This window comes from Phalangium opilio, unplaced genomic scaffold (genome assembly GCF_054372755.1).
Source record: "Phalangium opilio isolate 3A_F unplaced genomic scaffold, DU_Popi_V2 ptg000105l_1, whole genome shotgun sequence".
Taxonomy (NCBI): domain Eukaryota; kingdom Metazoa; phylum Arthropoda; class Arachnida; order Opiliones; family Phalangiidae; genus Phalangium; species Phalangium opilio.
Window position 1 is genome coordinate 2,141,509 of NW_028324207.1, and position 23,077 is coordinate 2,164,585.

Below are 23,077 nucleotides of genomic sequence, written 5' to 3' on the forward strand. Positions count from 1 at the left end.
TGTTTATAATAGGTCTTCCAGACTCCTACTCTCCTGACATAAAGTAGAGACTAAAGAAAAGGAATGGACCCACAAGTAAAATCCTTATAGAGCTTTTTCAATTCGTAGCCCACTCGATCTTGTGCACACCTTACGTAAATGGCGGGTTATTTGAAAATAATCGCTTTGATGGTTGACGGAATACCAAACTTAAAATTTGAAAGTTCCAGAAATTTAAAAACATTCATTTAATATTTTATTGAATAAGAAAGACAAATTCTCAACAGTTTTGAGAATTTTAAATTAATACATAACACTTAAACTGTATTTCCTTGAAGTCCGACCGATTAGTTTCAAAATTCAAAAAAACAAAGGCTTAAAGAATATTTTAATTTATATGATGATAGTGCCCATTGTATTAGCAGCAGTGGGCTTTTCTACTAGTGGCGATTATAAGATTATGTAAACTTCTTATACATATTAAGTTAATTACTTCCTGTATCGGAAGATGACCATGGCAGAAACCAGGAATATTGCAGACCATCCAAAGACGCTAATAACGCCCAACCAAACCTCAGGGTTATCAATACCAAAACCACGTGACATAATGTTTCTCAAGGCCGTCGTGGAATACGTGGCCGGCACAAAATACGCCACGTACCGAATAACTCTTGGCATTCCTTCCAAAGGCCAGATGATTCCTGTATAATTTAAATTATAGATTCATAAGTTGAGTGAATTGAGCTAAATGACAACATGAAACTCACCACAAAGGAAAATGCTGGGATATAAAATAACTCCAACCCCGATTATAATGCCCGTATTGACGTCATCAACGATGGCCGACAGGAACAAGCCTGTGATAAAAAGATGAGACATTCCAAGAACGTTATCTCTTTACATTACCATCATAACTAACAGAAAGATGGACTTACCAAGTACCATTCCACACAATCCTTGAAGAATGGTTAAAATAATTACAAACGCAATGGATCCCTTCAAGACAGTTTCGAAACAGGCGAACTGAATGAGCAACATTAGCAGGACTTGCACGATGACCACAAAAGTGTTGGTTAGCGCCTGCGCCATGAAGACTTCCCCGTTGGAGACACCGCATACTTTTAATCTCTCGAAGACACCACTACGCCTTTCCAAAAGTAACGTAATACCGGTCAGAGCCAACGCCAGAAAGTAAGGAGTTGTCATGATTATGGACGGCGTGACGTATTCGCTGAATGACGCGTCTTTCGACCCGTGGATTGGTTCTGCAAACTGTAAAAAAATATGAACATATAACATCATGCATAGCAATCAATGATATAATCTTTTTGGATTACCTACCTGCAACGGAAGTCCAGCTATCATCGGATTACTACCAATTGATTCTAACATATTTTTTTGAAATTTTTCAAACGATTTATATATGGAATCTTGAAGATTAGTTGAAATAACTTGATCTGTTAAATAGTTAATAGTTCTGTTCAAGTATTTGTTACGCATATATAAAGAATACACGATTAATATTAACTTACTGGTAGTGTCCATGAACATTTTAACAACGCTGCAATCTAGGGTTGTGTTGTCGACGTTTAACCCTTTTTGTATTCTGGTAATCATACACCGCGTGAAATTATCCCTCATATACAAAGCCGCAAATGCGTCACCATCTTCAACGGCTCTTATGCCATTATGAAGACCGTCATACGGAACCTATCGGTGGAGAAAATTAGCATTAAGGAACCAAAATCAAAAGCAAATATAATCCAAGACATACCTGGTATATCATGACGTCATCCAGCTGGTTCAGAAACTGTCGACTGAATCTTGGTGGAGTTTCATCGTTAACAATGGCAACGGGTAAATCCCATACTTTGCGTCCAACGCATATTCCAAACAATGCTATTTCAATCGCAGGAAGCGCAAATTGCATGAATAAGGCAAAGACATCTCTGCACAGCAACTTGATGTTTTTATTAATGAGACTTTTAGTTCTTCGAAATGATTCCGCGGCTGTGGCCTTGGGTCTTTGATTCTTTTTAGATTTACTGTAGTTCTGATTGGAAGCGTACGATCCTTGGTATGACGGTCTTTTGTTGCTGGAGAGCCCGCTTCCGGTGTACGAATCACCGCGTTCCAACATATATGGTTTCTTGGTGACATTGTCTTCGTCCGTTAATATACCACTTACTACAGACAACTGAAAATAAACTAACCTTAATGGACCAGTCCCGAAGGATGTAAAATTATCTATAATTCTTACCTTTCGTCTGACTTCTTTGAGTTCTCCCGTTAGAGAGTCATCATCAGCAATTTCCTCGCCCATGACGCATATCTTGTAAAAACAGGCTTCCAAACTAATCTCGTTGAAATGGTTCATCAACTCTTGGGGAGTCGATTCCGTAAGAACTTTACCAGTTCTCATCAGACCAATCTACCGAAACGGGTGGTGAACGTAAGAGTCTTGTTTATAGCAACAATTTATGTACGTACCACATTAGCGTCCTTGGCCTCGTCAATGTAATGCGTGGTTAGAATAACAGTCTTATTTTCGTCCCTGGATACCCTGATTAAATACTGCCATATTGTTTGTCTTAGAAGAGGGTCGACGCCTACTGTGGGTTCATCTAGAATTATGATTGGTGGATCGTGGATCAGTACCGTCGCTAAAGATACCCTTCTTTTTTGTCCACCACTGTCATAATAATATCAGAAGTTAATTTTATATCGTAACAAAGTTTTGACTTGAAGTACCTGAGGGTTCCAACAATTCTCTTTTTGTACGGTAAGTCAAAAACTTTGATAAGGGACTCGATGCGTTCTTGAAGTAACTTGTCCGAAATGCCATGGAATGATGCGAATAATGTTAAGGTCTCTTCAATGGTTAAGTCGAGGAACAATGCCAGTTCCTGAAGACATTTGTAAGCAAATTTTCAAGTATTGTTCTCGAAAACTAGCAAAAGGATTTTTTGGAACATTACCTGTGGCATGTAACCGACATCGGCCCCAGGTATTCTGGGTGGTTTGGCGAAACCAGGAAATCGGACATCACCGGTATCCGGTTTGATGATACGCGTCAACGCTTTTAAAGTCGTGGTTTTTCCACAACCACTCGGTCCAAGAAGGGCATATCTAAAAAATTATGGATATGAAAGTTCGGAATTTGTATTATAACGTGTATAGTTGAATATTTTAAAATTGGCTTCTGCACCTTGTTTATGATAAAATAAAACAAGCCCATCTTTTCTTAAGAACAAGTTGGGAAACCAAAATAAACCTCTCCGAGTCGAGACGAGTGCTAGCACCCAATTAAGAGTTTTTTTCTTAAATATTTAAATATAATTGATATAAATTAAATTAATCGTCAGTAATTTACCTTAATTCTAGTAAATTCGTTTTAAGAATAGTTATTCCTAAATCATATTGTTAACGTTTGACTTCTAGCGAACACCTTTTTCATAATTTTTTTAAATTTAGGGCAAGAAGTGATATCTAGTTTATTAGGGAGAAGGTATAAATTCGCCACATTTCCAGCTTTATCTCCAGTCCAAACGTAGGTACGGAGTTAATTCCCGCCTCTAAATTACAACCACCATCTCATTTGTTCTTGAAAACGCACGTCAGCGCGACGCGAATGACGAAAATTACGTATTTTCCGACTGAGGAGAAGCGAAATAGCCCGACCTCCTTTTACTTCCCCTTGTATTTTGAAAGGGGGGCTGGGACTATTTCGCACGAATAATTAGGCATCTTATAATTTCTCCCTAATAAACTAGATATCACTTCTTGTTTAGGGTATATAAGGCAATTGATTCATAGTAAATGGTAAGAAGAGTCGTAATTGCCATTGGGAGGCTAGACGTTTCTCGTAACCCAGTCATCGTCACTCGGAGAGATAAAGATACGCCATGCGGACAGTGTCATTTATTATTGTTCTGTACCTTAGGAAAACAATAATTTTGTTGGGGAACAAATTTGTGGCGTTTATGACTTTCCTAACGAGTTTTTTTAAGTTGAACAATGTTGTTTCGTTTCGAAGCATTAAACAAAAAAAAAAACGTACTTTAACCAAGTTTAAAAAAAATCATATTTTCAACAATTTTACCACGAGGAAGTAAAATACGAAATATTTAATAATATTAATACGCACTCGAACAAATTCTCGAGGTTTTCCTCTACCTTATCGATAGCCGATTTGAGGAAATGTTAAGTCAACCTTACAACTCTTAATTGTATATCCACAGATTAAGGTTTACACAATATTTTAAGCATGTACCTTACAAATATTCCCTATATGAGACGCGAAAACTAGGAGAGCGCTTAAAATACAAAAATGTACAGGGTGTTTCTGATAAGTCTGCCATAAATTAAGGGGGATGTTCTTTGGGCGATTTTTAGTCGAAAATGTTTATCTATGTCAGACTTATCAGGAACACGTTACATAATAACGGAACGGTATGCAATATCGTCAAGGGGATTAAGATTAGAATTATAGTATATCAAGGTCATTCTAAATTTAAATGCAGAAAGCTGTCAATTGAAACAAACTTAATTACATATGCGCATCAACTTTAACAGTTACTCAAAAAATCAGTTCCAGTCTTAAAATGGATGAAATTCAATCAGTTTTTATTTTGTCGCCATCTATGATGGAGAAAAAATATTACGGAGACATAAAAGACATAAAAACGGAAGATTAGCTCCGCCTTCGTCGTCGTCTCGCCTTCGCTCTCTTTAAACTACTCCAGAGCAATGAGATAGAATATATATATGAAACCTAGAGTCACAACGTGAGATCTCGAGATCGACGTTTCGCAATACACCTTTTATCGAGCATGAATCTTTATCAAATACGGGTGGCGCCACCCTAAGAACTTTTTTATTAACGTCTGCTGCTATAATCTGTGTAACAAGCTGTCAAGATAGTTTTTAAACGTGTTAAATAAAATACGCATACGCGAGTATTTGAATTGTAACTCTATCTATCTCATAGAGATCTAACTCATTGCTCCAGAGCCGCATTGTAGCCGTAACAGGCTGAGAAATAAGGATTTTTTTTGCTGAGCGCGTGATCGAGTTGGCTTCGTTTGATTTTTGCACATAACGACTTCTAAAGGGTAGGATTTTACTTTACTTAACTAACTCAACCAACACTTGATTCTGACTAATTTGCCATATGTCTAATCAGCGCCACTAGCGGATGGTCTGAAAACTACTCCCATAGAGTCTAGGTATATTTAAGCGGGTTTGCAGAATTTCCGCCAGGTGGCTCGAACGCCGCGCCATCTGTCGGAAATTCTGCAAACCCGCTTAAATATACCTAGTCTCTATGGGAGTAGTTTTCAGACCATCCGCTAGTGGCGCTGATTAGACATATGGCCAATTAGGCCACGGGGAGTTCGGAAAAAATAGTGAAAAAATTTTAAACCCGCCGCAAGTTGGTCCAAAAATTTTTGAAAATTTTAAAATTGCATGTACTTACCGCTATAGACTAAACGCACTATGAACTCAATCTTTGATAATATGCCGGGGGGAGGGCAACTATAAGAACTTCAAGGACTCGTGACGGAAGTATAGCTATGGAATTATTAAGACCTACTGAATTTAACAAAACCATTAATTTTTGGTACTGGGATCGAAACGTAATCTGTGTAAAATTCCAAAATATTGCGCAAAGAAATATTTAGAAATGCCAAAAGTAAGGAAAAGGAGAATATAGGCGAGAAATGGCGAAAATTACATTAGCTATATTTTAGTTTCTAAAACAAGCATTAAAACTTTTGGGAAGTATTTAAAAGTAAAACAATATTTTGAGAAAAAAGGCACTAATTGGTTTTTAAGTAACTAGGCCTAATCGCAAACAGAAATTTTGGAAAAGGTGGTAAATTAGCTAATAAGTAACCAAACCGAACCCTAAATAATGATATTTGAAAAGGTGGATTTTAATTGAGAAAAAAATTAGGAATAGGGCGCATTATATTTGAGTTGTAAATGAAGTAATCATCAAAACTTTGGAAAAGGCTGACTTTAGTTGGGAAATATTTCAGAAAAGGTTGCATTCTATTTGGGTTGTAAATGAAGTAATCATCAAGTTTTTGGAGCAGGCTTCAAATAATTTGGGAAGCAAATGAACGCAAAGGCAAAATTATGGAAAATTGCGCGAATTATTTGGAAGTAAATGGTAATATTTGTGAAAGGCGTCATATTTTACAGCAATACTTTGGAAAAGGCGTCATATTTTACAGCAATATTTTGGAAAAGGCGTCATATTTTACAGCAATATTTTGGAAAAGGCGTCATATTTTACAGCAATATTTTGAAAAGGCGGCAAATTTTACAGAAATATTTAGGAAAAGGCATCATTTTTACAGCAATATTTTGGAAAAGGCGTCAAATTTTACAACAATATTTTGAAAAAGGCGTCAAATTTTACAACAATATTTTGGAAAAGGTGTCAAATTAGACAGCAATATTTTGGAAAAGGCGTCATATTTTACAGCAATATTTTGGAAAAGGCGTCAAATTTTACAGCAATATTTTGGAAAAGCGTCATATTTTACAGAAATATTTTGGAAAAGGCGTCAAATTTTACAGCAATATCATAAAAAAACTCTCCGTGAGAAACGAAGTGTGGCCTCCACCAAGTGGTGTTTCTCGGGTAATACATTAGGGCATAGCCATAAATATATTTGGAATTTCTAATTGTATTTAGTTCTTCTCTGGTAATTTGAAACCCTTTACAAAATATCGCTGTTTGTGTTTAGATATTTCAAAAAGAATAAGACGCCTTTTGCAAAATTTTGCTGTAAAATATGATGCCTTTTCCAAAATTTTCCTGTAAAGTAGAACTCCTTTTCCAAAATATTGCTGTAAAATATGACGCCTTTTTCAAAATATTGCTGTAAAATATGACGCCTTTTCCAAAATATTGCTGTAAAATTTGACGCCTTTTCCAATATATTGCTCTAAAATCGGACGCCTTTTCTACAATATTATTAATGTAAAATATGACGGCTTTTCCAAAATATTGCTGTAAAATATGACGCCTTTTCCAAAATATTGTGGGTTATCTTCATTTACTTCCCAAATAATGTTACGCCTTTTCCAAAATATTGTTGTTTATCTTCATTTATTTCCCAAATAATGTTACGTTTTTTCCAAAATATTGTGGTTTATCTTCATTTACTTCCCAAATAATGTTACGCCTTTTCCAAAATATTATTGTTTATCTTTATTTACTTCCGAAATAATCTACGCAATTTAGCAAAATATTATTGTTTATCTTCATTTACTTACGAAATAATCTACGCAATTTAGCAAAATATCGTTGTTTATTTTTAAAATTGGAGCTTGCTTCAAATATTTTTCTATCCTGGTATGAGAATTGTAAATGTTTCAGCGGGTGTTTAAAATTTCATAGCTATTTTTCCGCAGAGTGTGCTCCCTGATTTCCGTCGCGAGTCCTTGTTATTATATTTACCCCCCGGGTAGTTTTTCAAGATCGAGGGCAGAATGCGTTTAGGCGCGTAGCGCTCTTAATGGCGGTAAGTACATGCAATTTTCAAATTTTCAAAAAATTTTTGGACAACTTGCGGCGGGTTTAGAATTTTTTCACTATTTTTTCCGAACTCCCCGTGGTCTAATTAATCAGAATCAAGTGTTGGTTGGGTTAGTTAAGTAAAGTAAAATCCTACCTTCTAAAGCCTTCCGTTAACGGTAATCAAACTTAATTTTCAGTGATTTAAACTATTTTTCGTGTTATCGCCGTCTTTTGGTTTTATCTACTGGCAGCGTTTTGCCATAGGTCTTGGAAAAGCTCGTATTGTTTGTTCCTCGGGACTCATGACGGGGCTTTTCTATAACTGTGTTTGAGACCTTACTAAAAATACCTCCACTATCATGTTTTCGCTGTTATTCTTTGAATTTCGGTAATTAAACGTGCGGACTCGACATTTTTTGTTGCTCACTGCATTCCGCTAACGGTGTTTAATTTTTTAATTCGGTTTCATCGTTATTTGGCTCATTTTCGCCGAAAGTGACGCTGTAACGCCGACGTGGATATTGCCTAGTCCTTGTCTCAGACCGTCCTAAAAAGTTTAAAATTCATTATGCCGTCTGCTAAACACTATGATCTCATTTAAATTGTGCGGAAACGTGTTTTAAACTAATATGGGTCATTCCAAGGACACGTGTCTTTTGTGTGACCTCTTTATGTTCGGCTCCCTGTCATTGTAGCCGTAACAGGCTGAGAAATAAGGATTTTTTGGGGTTTGTTGTATCTCGGCTTTTGTTGAGGAGATATTCTTTATACGATTTCAATATTAATTAGCAATGTTACTGTATATAAGTAAGGCATTAATTATACAGTGCCTAAATATAGTTTTTGTAATAATTATCCTTTGCTATTAAATCAATATGGAGTTCATTATACATTGCTAAAATACATTAGAAAGCGCGACAAAATTGTAAGGGTTTACTTGTAACCTCTTGTTTAATGGAAATTGCATTCTCTTCTATGAAGGCGAGAGTAGTAAAACGTGATCGTCAACACGGGCGACTTTCATTTTTGAAACAACGCTCGGGGCAGTAATTATATTTTTAAACATAACACGCTATTTTTATGACGTTAAGACGGGCCTACGTGATCTTGGGTTTGTCTTACCAATCCCGACAGGCACGTTTTAAATTGAGGAAAATCCATCATTCACGTATCAAATGTAAAAAAGAAAAACTTAACCCCTTCAAAGAATCACTTTGGAATAGACTTGGGTTTGTCCAGAAAACAACATATTATTACGTCAAAGAAATCGTTTAAATTTGACGTCCACTAGATTTTTAATTATTTTCTCATTAATTCGAGAACGCTGTTCGTTAGGGTAATATTTTTTACCGTCGTCGGACATTAGAAGCAGCATAAGTTCATAAGATAAGTTCCACTAGTTTGTCACTGGTTACTGAGAGCTGTTCGTGAAGTGACGTATGTCGTAGATTCTCGTAAAGCGACGCCTGGTGAGGCGCTGTCAAAGGCTTAGTACAGACTAAATTGGAAGATTGACTGTAAAACCGAGTGTAGTCAATTCTCGCGTCGTTCTCGAATTAGCTCTCAGTAGGTCTCTAGCATTACGAAGTATAGATAGTGTCATACTTATAGAACATATCTTATAAACTTATGGTAGCGGCAAAAGCAAATAAAATTAACAGGAAGTGATGCGTGAGACTGAAAACGGTTGGAAAACCCAAGTACCAGGGGACACGACGTGACTTATAACAGCCCTGAGTACACAAACAATATCCAGACCTCATAAGATTTTCCGGCGGACTTATAAATGAGAGGTATACTGTGAGACTATCTCTTTCATAATACTAATGTTCCTATCGCATCGAATAATCCTACTCCAAAATAGAGGGCTGTATGAAGGTCACCTTGAGCCTCTAAGTTTCAAGTCCTGTCTTTATAGAAAGCGTCTGGTGATGAGGCGACATTTTAGGGTCAATTTTATTTGTCCCCCTGGCAAGAACTGTTGGGTAGGTACAAGGTAAGCCGGGCCTCTCAATGATTGACGTTCTTGCCAAAACATTATCTTTCTGAGGTACAAGTCTTCATTAAAGGGGCTCTCTCGAAATGCATAAAAATTCAGAATTATATAGCCTAATTTAAGAAAACACAGGCTGGTGAATCTTCTAAGTTGAGAATTGTTCGGCAAATAATTGACTTTAACAGCGTTTTTGAAGAAATAGCATGGTACATCCTATGCTTCAGAATGAGAGGTAGCCTAGTACGAAGCTTTACCAAAGAAGCCAATTCACTTTTCTCTCCCCCTGCTTAACAGATATATTTTAAATTGGCGCTAGTCTCGTTATAAACAAACCCAGGGTAGGCAACCCTCAGTATCGGGACTTACAAGGGAGTTGATTCATTGCCGTCTCTGCTCACTATCATGATCCCCCAAGCCTATATCGCCGGCGCAAAAAAAGCAAGATGGAAGGCAATGTTTTACACCCGTCTCTTTCCCTCTTAGTTACTTCAGGGATAGATTTAATTTTTGAAGTAGGAATGGAGAACGACTAGTATTTACTTCAGCCCGACTCATAGCCTAGTATAGAGCCCCTCTCTCCAACACGTAACGAAAAGTTTAAATTATCTTATTGGCTCACTTAAACTACGTTTTGACGACGTTGAGGACGAGGACGGCGAAAAATACGTTATTGCTTTTTACCTCTGTCGCTATGACCCGCCTCTTTTTTCATACCCCTCCGTCCCGTGGAAGGGGGTCCGGGACTTTGACGCGCGCCCGCCTTACTCTGTTCTCCATTCCTACTTCTAAAATTAAATCTACCCCTGGTTACATCAAAGTGGTCTATTGTATTTCAGGCACTCCCTCTAAACGTAATCTGTCTCTTACGTGACTTACGTCAAGCAGCCCTGGTAGTTGAGGGTCGTTTAAATTTTAAATAAACTTTTAAATACAGTATAACTCAAATCCCCGAAGGGTTAAAAAAGATTATAACAACTCTTTTTTTTATTGTAAAATATCTTTGAGAATATGGATTTCACATATTATGTTTTTTCATCGCCAAGGCTTACATTTCATCGCTGTATCGCTTGGCAGCATTGACATATAACCTTGTTTTTATAAGGAAAGTCGTTTCATCGCTAGGATCATATACAAGGACTGGACCTTATCATTCCATTGTGACAAAAATAAACGGGAAACATTTCAATAATACGATAATAAATTGCAATAATACTCTTTAAAGGAAATTGTTTGAAAATTTTAATATATTCGTAAATTAGAAATACACTCTCGCAATAAGACAGCCGAAAAATTCAAAACGCGGATTACGCTACAGTATTAGGTAAATTTACTGACTCTCAAGACATTTTTATGTAATGGTTCATTCATATATATTCCGACGTTATAAATCGGCTGTCATTCTGCAAAATGGTGTTCGGAAATGTAACCCAATCAAAACCAGAAGGGAATAATAGAATAAGGATGACAATCTGTATCACCAGGGATAGATTTAATTTTAGAAGTAGGAATGGAGAACAGAGTAATCTGGGCGCGCGCCAAAGTCCCGGACCCCCTTCCACGGGACGGAGGGGTATGAAAGAAGAGGCGGGTCATAGCGACAGAGGTAAAAAGGAATTATGTATTTTTCGCCGTCCCCGTCAGCAACGTCATCAAAACGTAGTTTAAGTGAACCAATAAGATAATGTAAACTTTTCGTTGCGTGTTGGAGGGAGGGGCTCTATACTGGGCTATGAGTCGGACAGAAGTAAATACTAACCGTTCTCCATTCCTACTTCTAAAATTAAATCTATCCCTGGAATTACACTTCTGGTACACTTCTCTCGAATAGTTGTATTATATACTTCTGTAATTCAAATTTCAACCGATTTTATTGAAATTTGAATTGCTTGTTCATTATAATTATCGTAAAGCTGTACTAAAGGTTTCGCAATTACTCCGCGGCCATCTTGGAAAATGGCAGTAATTAACGCAAGCAGAATTTAGTGACGTAGAGCCTTGAAATAAATATAAAATTTGATTAATATAATCACATTTGACCATGAGCAATTTTTAAAACATTAGTTGTCGCCTAGGGCTCGTTTACATCCTAACCGTGTCAATATTTCCTCTTAAGCTAAAGTGTATAATCGAATTCAGTCTTAGATAAGACAAAATGTTTCACAAAAAAAACCAGTTTTCTTACAGCGGATTTGGTCCACTCTAAGATTGAACACCAAAGACATAACTGAATTAAGTTTTATTACTTCCTTAAAAAGATTTAAAACTTAAAACCATAAAAAAATCAATGCTAAAATAATATATATATATATGTATAATATATAATATGTTAATTTTATTTTGGCATAATTAATTTAAAAATAGATATATATATAACCGATTCTATTAATTAAAAGTTAATTAGCTTGTTGTAGAGCTCGGAATAATATTATAAATCTTAATGATTCATTAATTAATTTAATTTCAATTAATTTAATATAAATTAATTATTTTCATTAATATAAATCTGACTTGATGGACATTAGTAGCGGCATAAGTTCGTAAGATACGTTCCATAAGTTTGTCACTGGTTACTGAAAGCTTGTCATGAAGTGAGTGAGGTAGGTCATAGATTCTCGTAAAGCGAGGCCTGGTGAGGCGCTGTCATAGGCTTAGTACAGACTAAATAGGAAAATGGACTGCAAAATTAACCGAGTGTAGCGATCAATTCTCGCTTGTCGTTCTCGAACTAGCTCGAGCTGTAAGTCCCTAGCATTAGGAGAGTGTCATACTTATGGTATATATCTTATAAACTTATTGTATAATTAATTCTGGGTGATATTGTTTTCCAAGTGCAGTTAGTAAGTCAAACTTGCTGTTATTTATATTTGCCTTTGATAGAATTATTGTCATGCTTAGTTAAACATTACTTTTACCTCTCCGAGTGACGATGACGTCACGGAAAGGTATTACACTGGACGTGTCTGTATTTGTCACCTCATTTGCAGTTGGCAAATCGGAGAAAACCTTTTCGCAATATCCGGACTGCGTTCGCAGTTCACAGAAAGCAATATTGACTCCTACCAAGTAGGGATTTACATCGTCAAGGTTATTAGAAACGTCTAGCCTCCCAATGGCAGGGCTTCCACCAAAACTTCACCCAATTGCGGCTTTTCTTATCATTTACGGTGAATCAATCATTTTATATACCCTAAATTTCCAAAAATACGCTGAAATTGAATTGTCAACAATAGCTATGTTTCAAATGATTTTAGGAATAACCTTTCTTAAAACGACTTAACTAGAATTAAGGTAAAATACTGACGATTAAAATATTTAATATCAATTATATTTATTTAATTATTTAAGAAAAACCTCATAAGTGGGTAGATAGCCCGCGTCTCGACTCGGAGAGGTTTATTTTGCTTTCCCAACTTGTTTTCTTTCAAACGGTTAAGTATTTAACGCTGTCACTACGACACAACTTAACCCCGTTCAGGTTCAATAATCTTTCCGACAAAGAACTTATTTCTAAATATAAGTTATTGAAAATTTAACGCTAAAATTAACCTCGAATTAATAGAAATAAACACACTTCTATATTAATACCAAAGTTTAAAGATAGTTCAGGAACTTCAAAAACATTTTTATTAATAATATAAAAGTCACTTGTTTTAATTAAATTTATTAATGAGGTTTTGATAGTCCGCGTCACTCCATGGGAAGTAACCGTTAACCGATAAAAATGTGTCAGTAAATTTACTCAAGGACACCAAAGTTAGGGTTCATTGAAGAAATAGCTAGGAATCCTTGTTTATATTAAACTTAAGTACATCCTTTGAAGGAATAGTGGCGTTTGATTCGATGACAATAACATTTTGATAGTTTTAAATGAAAGTTCAGGTAAATACCTTAAAAGAATGGACTTTTTCTAAATATAAAAGGAAAAATATTTTTTAAAAAAATGATTGCGCAGTAATCCTCGTTTTTAAGAGTAATTAAATGGTTATTATTTGTAATAAGAGATCATTTATTTTTTATATTTTTCCATTTATATTTAGAAAAAAGCCGTTCTTTTAAGGTATAATTTTAAGTTTATCTTAACTTTTCACAAGAAGTGATATCTAGTTTAGTAGGGAGAAGGTATAAGATGCCAAAGTGTTCGCGCGCCATAATCCCAGTCCCCCTTTCAAAATACAAGGGGGGAAGTAAAAGGAGGCTGGGCTATTTCGCCTCTCCTCAGTCGGAAAATACGTAATTTTCGTCATTCGCGTCGCGCTGATGTGAGTTTTCAAGAACCAATGAGATGCTGGTTGTAATTTAGAGGCGGGGATTAACTCCGGACCTACGTTTGGGCTGGAGATAAAGTTGGAAATGTGGTGAATTTATACCTTCTCCCTAATAAACTAGATATCACTTCTTGCTTTTCCTCTAAATATCTACAAATATGAAATACGAAATACGAGCAAGCAAGAACCGCGTTTCGTTACGTATTTCCTAGGTTAAATATGGATTTCCTTAACCATTACTTCGAGTAACGCTGGCTTATATTTTTTCGTGTCATAATGATTAATTCAAAAATCCCCTTTTAGTAAACACGTTAAAATTGTTTCACCATAATTGCCATGAACTTCTTTTTAACGCTATACTGAGATCCGACGAGAATTCCCAATCAGCTATATAGAGTGATTAGCCCCTCGTTTCTAATTCATTCAAGACCACGAGGACATGCCGGAAAACATGCCGCTAAACGTTCTACTGGAGTCCATCGTTATGTTTACCGCTTTAATTAAACCATTTGATCCGTAGGACATACTCAGGGAGCCCAGACAAAATTTTAAATTCCTTATAGGAAAAATAGAACTCTTTTCCGGAATTATAGTATTTTATGGGAGAAAAATTAGTTTTTATAGGAAAATTTAAGACTAAAAATGCTCATATATAATTTTGGCCTAAACTATGTAGAAAAGTCTGAAATAAAATAACAAATTGGATTTTACTTTTGAAAGACGAGTTTTATACAATAATATATTTATTATATATTAAAATATAATATATAAAAATCCGGAGCTCCAAAATTTGGTGTGTAGTTAAAAGCGATCTCGATAAAAGAGCTTAATTTTGATAAGTTTGATGCTAAACTATACGAAAACTTCGACTAATTCAAAAATATAGGATATTAGGCCTATAAGACCTTTCATGAAATCAGAGGACAACATAGAACAGTTTCAAAAATAAAGGATTTTATAGGAATTATAGGACCACTGGGCTCCCTGCATACTGCACTACGGTAAATGTAAAAAAGTGCTTACATGACACCCTTTGGAACGTTGATATTAACTCCCTGCAACGCGAACTGATTTTTCTTGGGTTTACCGTAACAATACTGAACATCTTCCAACACTACGGCCAAGTGCGACCTGGGAATTGTCCCGTGAAACATCGGAATGGTGTCCGCAATCTTGGGTTTTCCACCATTTTCATCGTCAAAATCTTTTTTAATGATAAAATCGCGTTGCACTATTTCCACATCCGTGTTGATTATGATACTGTCCGATGACCGCGGATGTTTCTCACCGGCTTGTACTTCGTAAATGACCTCATCGGCTTCGAAAGCCTTATTTATTTCACCGTTTCTCACGTTTTCATTAGCGTCCATGTTTGATTCGTTCATTATGAAACGTTTCTAACGAAGAAAAAACACAAGAGTTTTGGTTTATTAAACGAGTTTAAAGACAATGTTTTCTTTAGGATTCCAGCATTTAAAAAAAATCTATCAAACCCAACGTCGATAAACGTCGGACGCACCCAACGTCGATAAGTCAACTTAAGGTGGAATTCATAAACGTCGGACGCAACGCAATTTAGTACAGGCTAAGGCTAGGCGTCGTGCGTAAAAGGCTGGACGTTTGCGCACGACGCCCTGCCTTCGCCTGCACTAAATAGCATTGCGTCCGACGTTTATGAATTTCACCTTTAGATAATAAAATTTCACCCTAGTCGGGAGTGTGGCGCATTCCTGTAGGCCAAGCTTCTGGGCAACAAAGTTTGAAGGAACACGACGCACGTCGGCGATCTTACCCTATCTGGGTACCGACTACCCCGTGTCCGCCGGAGGTGACTTGACCACAACAACTCCTCCGTCACCTCCTAAACAGTCTGGGAAATAGCACAAGTAACCTGGTCCATAACCTGTTTATTAATTGTTCTTCATTGATTACTGAACGTGATAAACTAATTTGACTCTCATCAGGACGTCAAAATTATGACGCTTGAATTTGACAGTAGGACACTAAAATAGTCCTCTACTTAGAAACCAGATTCAAAATCATTTACGCGTAATAATCCTTAACCAATGAAAACGTTTTCAAACTTAATAAAATAATTTAAATTTATGAAAAAAAAATTACCTGTAATAGCTTCCAGGTTAGAGGTCACTTCCGTTGTTGTAATCCTTAAATTAAACGGGGGTAGGGGGCAGCCAACCGGACACGATGACACCCTCAACCAACCGCACTGGTATTGAAACTTAATCTAAGTCCGGTCTCACTTTTAGACAGAACAGGGGATCCAAAAATCTTTCTACCAGCTTTTAGATTTTTAAAACGAGGCGGCCTCAGGCAATAACTGCATTTTTTTTTAATTTATTCTAAGCCTTTTTCGTCTAAATATTTTCCTTGTTTTTCATTTGAAATGCAAAAATAAAAAATTTTATATTAACGATTTAATAATTACTCGCTAGATTCAGTATATTTTCGGCTTCGCTCGGACTTGGTGCCGCTCGTAAGCTGCCAAAACTTAAATGTGGAAAAGCGAAAGAAATTTTTCATCGAAGGTGTACCCAATTTTTAAGAGGAAAAAAACCTTGTTGGGGAATATACTTTCAACGTATAATTTGACCGAGATCTGTTTTTAGTTGATGCACCTCCCTTACATATTTACAGCTAGTTCGTTTTTGATCTTGAAAAGTTTTCTAGGACGTACTTACAATTGCATTTTTTTATATTAATTTAAAGGTCGGTTGAACTACTTACATTCTGAAATAAAACTTTAATATTTCTTTTAAGTTAAATACAAAACGAAATTTAAATTTTACCAAAATATTTTGTGGTGATGATTAAAGTACTTTTACATAACTGTTATTATGCCTATATATTTTATTGTATTTTTTAAAAGGTGTTTTAAGTGACTGTAATTAACAACCATAAAAGTGCGTTAATGACGTTGTAAATATTAATTAATATATCTTCAAGACTATTACGACGGATTTATAAAAAAAAATTCCGGGAATTTTAAAATTGCAATTTTAAAAGTCAGGGAATTTCATATTACTTCGGTAATTTAATTAATATATTTAAAAGTTCATGCATAAGTTTATAAAATATGTTACATAAGTATGACACTACCTATACTTCGTAATGCTAGAGACTTACAGCTCGAGCTACTTTGAGAACGACAAGCGAGAATTGACTACACTCGGTTTTGCAGTCCATCTTCCTAAGCCTTTGACAGCGCCTCACCAGGTGTCGCTTTACGAGAATATATGACCTACGTCACCTCATGACAAGCTCTCAGTAACCAGTGACAAACTAATGGAACGTATCTTATGAACTTATGCCGCTACTAATGTCCGACGACCATAAAAATATTACCCTAACAAATAGCGTTCTCGAATTAATGTGAAAATTATTAAAAATCTAGCAGACGTCAAATTTAAATGATTTCTTTGACGTAATAACATGTTGTTTTCTAGACAAACCCACTTCCATTTCAAAGTGATTCTTCAAAAGGGTTAAATGGTATGATAGTCATTTTTAAACAGCGCTTGCTTTTTTACGTAACGAATAAAAGTGGACTTTCAAATAGGTCAGGGAAAATTAATGAAGTCCCTTTGAATGGTAATTAGGTAAATACCTTGAAACGTCAGGGAATTTTGGTAATACCACTACGAATCTACTCGATAAAATAAAAACTTCACCCCACCTTTAAAACAATACTGAGGAAAAATTTTCGGAGATATCTATACTTAGATTTTGTGTAAAATTCTCTTCTTATTTTTTTAAAAAAAGAATTCGCTTTCGATGAGCGGCCTACTTTCACATTTCCCCGACTTTAATCTATATTAGTTTAATTTCGTTGAACAAACGGGTGAGAGGCCAATAAGGGGACGATGGCCCGCAGTTAAATCCCTCCTCTCGCAGACCTGTTCTTTAAAAAAAAAAAAACACTACAAAATTTACTTTCTACGTAGAATGTTTGACGAGACTTCAATTTGAGGGGAGAAGGTTTTCCCAAGTTAAAATTGAAAGTTTTAACCCATTTAACCTTTAAAGTGATAGTATCACACGAATTTTGTTGAGAAATATACGGGGTGTTCCAAAAAGGGTAATTGTAGGATAGAAGTACAGTGTGGGATGGTTCTATTGGAAATCGATTTTGAGTACAAAACGTAACTTATATATGACCGACTTTGAGTACAAAATGTAACTTCTATGACCATTTTGAGTGGAAAATGTAACTTCTATGACCGATTTTGAGTGGAAAATGTAACTTTTATGCCCGATTTTGAGTCGAAAATGTAACTTTTATGCCCGATTTTGAGTCGAAAATGTAATTTCTATGCCAGATTTTGAGTCGAAAATGTAACTTCTATGCCCGATTTTGAGTCGAAAATGTAATTCTATGCCCGATTTTGAGTCGAAAATGTAATTTCTATGCCAGATTTTGAGTCGAAAATGCAACTTCTATGCCCGATTTTGAGTCGAAAATGTAACTTCTATGCCCGATTTTTCCACAAGGTATGATGAAGAGTGGTTTAATTAAAGTAACAATGTCTTTCATTTTCTTCCTTAAATTAAGGGATCATCCGAAAAAACATATCTAGGGGGTGTTCAATGTGTCAAAATGTCATAGAAGTTAAATTTTGCAATCAAAATCGTGTAGAGAATTACTGTACTTTGTTCCTTTTTGGAACACCCTGTCATATTTATCACTATTTCATAATTCGATTGAAGAAAAAATAAATGAAAAAGGTAATTATCATAATGGTGATTTTGTTGTAATCGCATTAACATTAAATGAGAGCTTTTCGAATCGTTTTGTTCCTGAATTCGCCATTGAAATTTTAAAAGAATAGAACTAACGGTCTATTATATTCTAATAAATTTGATTTAAAGATATACTTGAATTTCCTCGTAACAATTTTTTGTTACTTAAAATATTTACTGCATAATTTCCTATATAAGGAAACTTTTGAACCTTAATTTATAAATACGTGAATACTATCATCTACGTCATTGTGATTATTCATACTATTAAGTTAAAATAGCCTTGGATATTTAAACTGATTGCGTAAGAATTAATCAACTGGGAACCTGAATCCTTATTCCTAGTTTATTTACTCTTGACTATATCTACTCTTGAAGGAGAGAGGTATGGAGTGGTAACTCCCATACCTATAACGTTGCTTTTCTACCCCAAGCTACGGTACCCAAGTCCTCCCAGCATTCTCAGCGTTTTTGTAGGGTCTAACCAAAGAGGAGGGAAATAGGGAGAGAGAATCAGCATAGGCAGCCGTGATCCCTGCGTAGTGAGAAGAGGGGAAAATGTACGGTACGCCGCGGCTCTTAACGCGCAACTTATTCGCGCACAGTTGACGTTACAGGTTCTCCTCTTTCGGGCTACCAATACTAGAGAGAAATTTCAGTTACGTAGGGGATGACAGAGGCAGAGGCGGTTAGGTCCCCCCTTGCGCGAAAGAAGTGCGTCCTAAATCATATCTTACCAGAAATGTTTGTTACTACCCCCCTATTTTTTCCATTTTTCGGCGGATTTTATAGAGCGCGTTTCTATCTCCATATTTCCCTCCTCTTTGGTCTAACGGTACGGAATCGTAAAGTATGCCCCCTCTGTCTTAAAAATAGAAGCTAGTTCTCATACAAATACAATGGCGCTACGCTGTAGCACTTAACAATCGCCTACCGAAGGGTAGAGGCGTGCGCGAGGTACACTGGGAGAGTTTCGGTGCCGCAGGTCGCCCATCATCATTTTCACTCCATCTTACCTCATTTCTCCCTTATCTAAGTGGCTAAACTAATTAACTACTGGTTAGAATTGATACAAAATAAGTGGTTCCTTAATGTGAAATTCGCCATAATACCACTCCTAAATCAGACGATCATCACTCCAGAGTCCATGCTTCATTAACATATCGTTACGAAGCGACAGACGGCGTCCCTGGTTGGCTGCAAACATTCGCTTACGATGATAAGCTTCTCGAGTGTTGTTCAGGCTTCTCGCAAGGTCTCTCCTGCCAAAAAATAAATAAAATAAAAATAAAAATGAATGGTCAAATCGTTAATGTACTTGAAATTATAGGCCTATTCCAGAGTGCGAAAAACGTTAAGAGCCTTAAAACCTATTAGTTCCGAAAGGTACAAAACAAGGCTATCACATTATTTTAACCCTCTAAAGTTTTAGATTTCAAAGGGATTTGATTTGAACCTAGTAGGCAGGCAAATTTTAAAATTCGTCAGTAATTTTTTAAAGGATAATTTGGTACGTACACGTTTACGCGTGCAATGACTAGCGGGCCTGGATAGAATTTTTAGATTCCTCTCAATATCTCTCATATTTTTTGCGGATATTTCGCTTTGAATTAGAATGTCATCCGGAGATTTTGTTTCCGGATTATCTTGCCTGTATTTCTCCTCCAATTGAATAGCGGAGGATGCTGATGACGTCATCTCGTTCACTGATGCCGAAGAAGCAACTTGAATTGACGAGCGAGATGGCTTGACAAACTCCAAAACGAGCAAGATGGCCGAAGCTACGCATCCTATTCCTAGCAAGATCAGAGGGGCTTTGAAGAGCGCAAACCCCAAGGGTTCTTCCTCTTCCTCGCCACCTCTGTTCGCGAGACATCGTCGGTATTCGATATCAACTCCAGGATCGAGAAAGCGAAGGTAACTGGTGTCCACCGTCCACGATATTCTGAATTCAACCGAACTCGAACGTCGTAAACTCGTAACACCAAAGTAGAACATAAAACTCAATCAAATCACTTACATTTCGTTGACTTTTTCCACAAACTCGTGTGGCAATCCCCTTCGAAACGCCAAGGTCAAGGTCATGAAGCGAATTGGTTCCGAAATGTCGTAAAAACTACAACCCTTGCTGTCATTAGCTTGTTTTCTGGACAAGTCGCGCAAAATCGACTTCAGTTCGTCGATATTTTTCATGATGACGAAAAGCTGACTGGCCACTGATTCCAGAACCAGTTCCGACGTGAAGGTTTCCGGATGCATAATTTGACTTTCACCTTTCTCAACGCTACCCCATATGTACTTCATAATTGGGTCCGGCGAATTCTTATGACATGATAGGTTAAGTTAGGTTTAAAGATTCCATAACCAATAGGGAAAATACCTCGACGTATTTGGTTGTTGAGGAACCTTGCGGCAAAATGACTTTGGTGTTTGGAAATTTTGGCAAATCCTCCAGCGTTTTGATGTAACTGGGTCTTCCAGCGACTGATAAGAGTGACGTCAAGACGCTACTAATGGCCGTAATCAACACGAATGTTGACAGGACCCAGCCAATGACGAGAAACCTACCCGAATTTGCTTTGGGCATCGCTGAAGTTCCTAGTTTTAAAATAACATTTAAAGGTCAAAAGTTCAACCTAGTGAAATAATCGCACCCTTTTGAAAGAAAATTTCCACGACGGTCCAAAACCTGACGCCAACATCAAACTCCCACACGACAATGGTGACCAATTTGCCAACCAAAACGACCAATAGAAATGACAGAACCAAACCGACGAGGACCTGCTGGTCTGCCGCGGCCAAAAAACTGAAGCTGACTTCCGCGTGAACCGGGACCCCCACTAGCATATTGGTGCTACTGATTGAAATAGTTTGCGACATGTTAGCTACTTCTAGGCGTTCTTGCGATAACGCCACTGGTACTAACATCATATCGGCTTCCTGCGGTAATTATAATAGATAAATGCGCGCGAAATTTAAATAGTCAAAACAATTTAGGCTTATAGTGGACAGTAAAATGACCACTTACTCCTCTTTGAAGCATTCCAAACATGCCAGTCCAGGAATTGTTGTCCTGCTTCTTGCCAAACGTGCGTTCTTCGGATACCATTAATGTGTAGCTACGAGAAAATTAAGGTAAAATACAATATTTTGCGAAATACGAGGTTTATTACCTAAAGTTCATATAAGTCACCAAATTTTTGAGTAACACTTTCATGTAACCCGTAAAATCCACAGTCCCATTCTCGAATTTAGTTACATTGACAAATGGCTCAAACTGCAAAATATCAGAATTATAATTAATTTTGATTATTAATTAATGAAATTTTAAATTCTTACATTTTCAACCAGAATATTTACATGATCCATGTTGAAAATACGCGAAGAGTTTTAAACTAAAATTATCGCGTTTTCATTTAAAAATACCCATAACATTTCTCGTTATTTTTGTGGGATAATTTTCCCATTGTTCCAGCACTACTAGACGCGATCGCGAATGAGTATTGGGGCAAGATTATTTGATTTCCAAATCACGTAAGTTTAGTTTATTACGCGATTAAGAGTGACGATAAGCCTATTAAGTAGGATTCCCTTTAAGTGAGACCCCTTGTTTTTCCAGGTAGGCGTTTGAAAACTGATTTGCATACGAAAACATTGTTGCAACATTTTTTTATGTAGAAATTACTTCCGATAAAATAGACTTATGAACGTCTTAACACATTTAAAGTAGTTCGTATTCTTTAGCAAGTAGAACGCCTAATGGTCACTCAGAATATGATGGCGTGAGTAAACAAATGACGCGATAATTCCATTAAGACTGCATTATAGACAAATATAAATATATTTTTCCCATCAAAGGCGAGTGCTTGATAATGTTTTTCGAATATGGTTATGATTTAAGTGACTATTATTTTCTATGTAAGGCCTAAATGCTTCTTAGAAATAATAGTGTTTTCTTAGCAAATGGAAAATAAATAAAAAATTAGGCTTCCAAGAATAATATCAACAGCGTTTTTAACCCCTTGATTCGTTTAGTCGGCTTGCTGTAAACATGCGATCCATTGCTTAGTTTGGCCATGGATAGATTTAATTTTAGAAGTAGGAATGGAGAACGGTTAGTATTTACTTCAGTCCGACTCATAGCCTAGTATAGAGCCCCTCCCTCCAACACGTAATGAAAAGTTTTAATTATCTTATTGGCTCACTTAAAGGGGCTGGCCGGAGCTGTTGGGGTGAAGGGGGGGTCAAACTGTTGGCTAGCATATTGCTTACCCGCCCACCACGACGGTGGCACCATTCCTTATGGCCAAAGAGCTGGGTGTTTTCCCCTGAACTGAGGGCGGACTTCACCCCAACAGCGCCGGTTAGCCCCTTTAAACTATGTTTTGATGACGTTGCTGACGCGGACGGCGAAAAATACGCAATTCCTTTTTACCTCTGTCGCTATGACCCGCCTCTACTTTCATAACCAGGCTGGGAAATAAGGATAATTTTTAAACTAGTCCTTTGGACCAGTGACCCCCTAGTGTCTGAAATCATTTA

The 23,077-nt window shown here is 36.6% G+C and overlaps 2 protein-coding genes across 7 annotated transcripts; both read right to left on the bottom strand.

The window, feature by feature from the left end:
* Positions 1-212: 212 nt before the first annotated feature.
* On the bottom strand, positions 213-17,896 carry LOC149625189 (ABC transporter G family member 23-like). Of its 3 annotated transcripts, XM_089851960.1 has the most exons (12): positions 15,899-17,896; positions 14,801-15,174; positions 2,958-3,108; positions 2,731-2,885; positions 2,470-2,671; positions 2,240-2,410; positions 1,754-2,176; positions 1,512-1,689; positions 1,321-1,436; positions 915-1,251; positions 747-836; positions 213-680 (listed from the first exon to the last, which is right to left on the bottom strand). In XM_089851960.1, exons 2-12 carry the CDS (start codon positions 15,160-15,162, stop codon positions 469-471), a joined length of 2,397 nt encoding a protein of 798 aa, XP_089708086.1. In that variant the 5' UTR covers positions 15,163-15,174; positions 15,899-17,896; the 3' UTR covers positions 213-468. The 3 variants fall into 3 exon arrangements, with proteins under 3 accessions (XP_089708086.1, XP_089708087.1, XP_089708088.1); XM_089851961.1 differs by lacking the exons at positions 14,801-15,174; positions 15,899-17,896 and adding an exon at positions 7,671-10,157; XM_089851962.1 differs by lacking the exons at positions 14,801-15,174; positions 15,899-17,896 and adding an exon at positions 3,188-3,272.
* A 352-nt stretch (positions 17,897-18,248) lies between these two features.
* LOC149625190 (putative glutamate receptor) lies at positions 18,249-22,931 on the bottom strand. Of its 4 annotated transcripts, none has more exons than XM_089851966.1 (9): positions 21,875-22,931; positions 21,709-21,812; positions 21,564-21,654; positions 21,462-21,475; positions 21,190-21,389; positions 20,916-21,133; positions 20,556-20,857; positions 20,054-20,480; positions 18,249-19,797 (listed from the first exon to the last, which is right to left on the bottom strand). In XM_089851966.1, exons 1-9 carry the CDS (start codon positions 21,902-21,904, stop codon positions 19,747-19,749), a joined length of 1,437 nt encoding a protein of 478 aa, XP_089708092.1. In that variant the 5' UTR covers positions 21,905-22,931; the 3' UTR covers positions 18,249-19,746. The 4 variants fall into 4 exon arrangements, with proteins under 4 accessions (XP_089708092.1, XP_089708091.1, XP_089708090.1 ...); XM_089851965.1 differs by having other exon boundaries at positions 21,190-21,392; XM_089851964.1 differs by having other exon boundaries at positions 20,187-20,480; positions 21,190-21,475.
* Between the last annotated feature and the right edge of the window lie 146 nt (positions 22,932-23,077).

Coding starts and splice junctions, on each gene's coding strand:
- LOC149625189 (XM_089851960.1), bottom strand. CDS start 15,162: ATGAACGAATCAAACATGGACGCTAATGAAAACGTGAGAAACGGTGAA. Junction 2,886..2,957: donor ATGTCGGTTACATGCCACAG/GTAATGTTCCAA, acceptor AAATGTCTTCAG/GAACTGGCATTGTTCCTCGA. Junction 681..746: donor TCCCAGCATTTTCCTTTGTG/GTGAGTTTCATG, acceptor TAAATTATACAG/GAATCATCTGGCCTTTGGAA.
- LOC149625190 (XM_089851963.1), bottom strand. CDS start 21,904: ATGGATCATGTAAATATTCTGGTTGAAAAT. Junction 20,858..20,915: donor CAACAACCAAATACGTCGAG/GTATTTTCCCTA, acceptor TCATGTCATAAG/AATTCGCCGGACCCAATTAT. Junction 20,481..20,555: donor GTGGAAAAAGTCAACGAAAT/GTAAGTGATTTG, acceptor GGTTGAATTCAG/AATATCGTGGACGGTGGACA.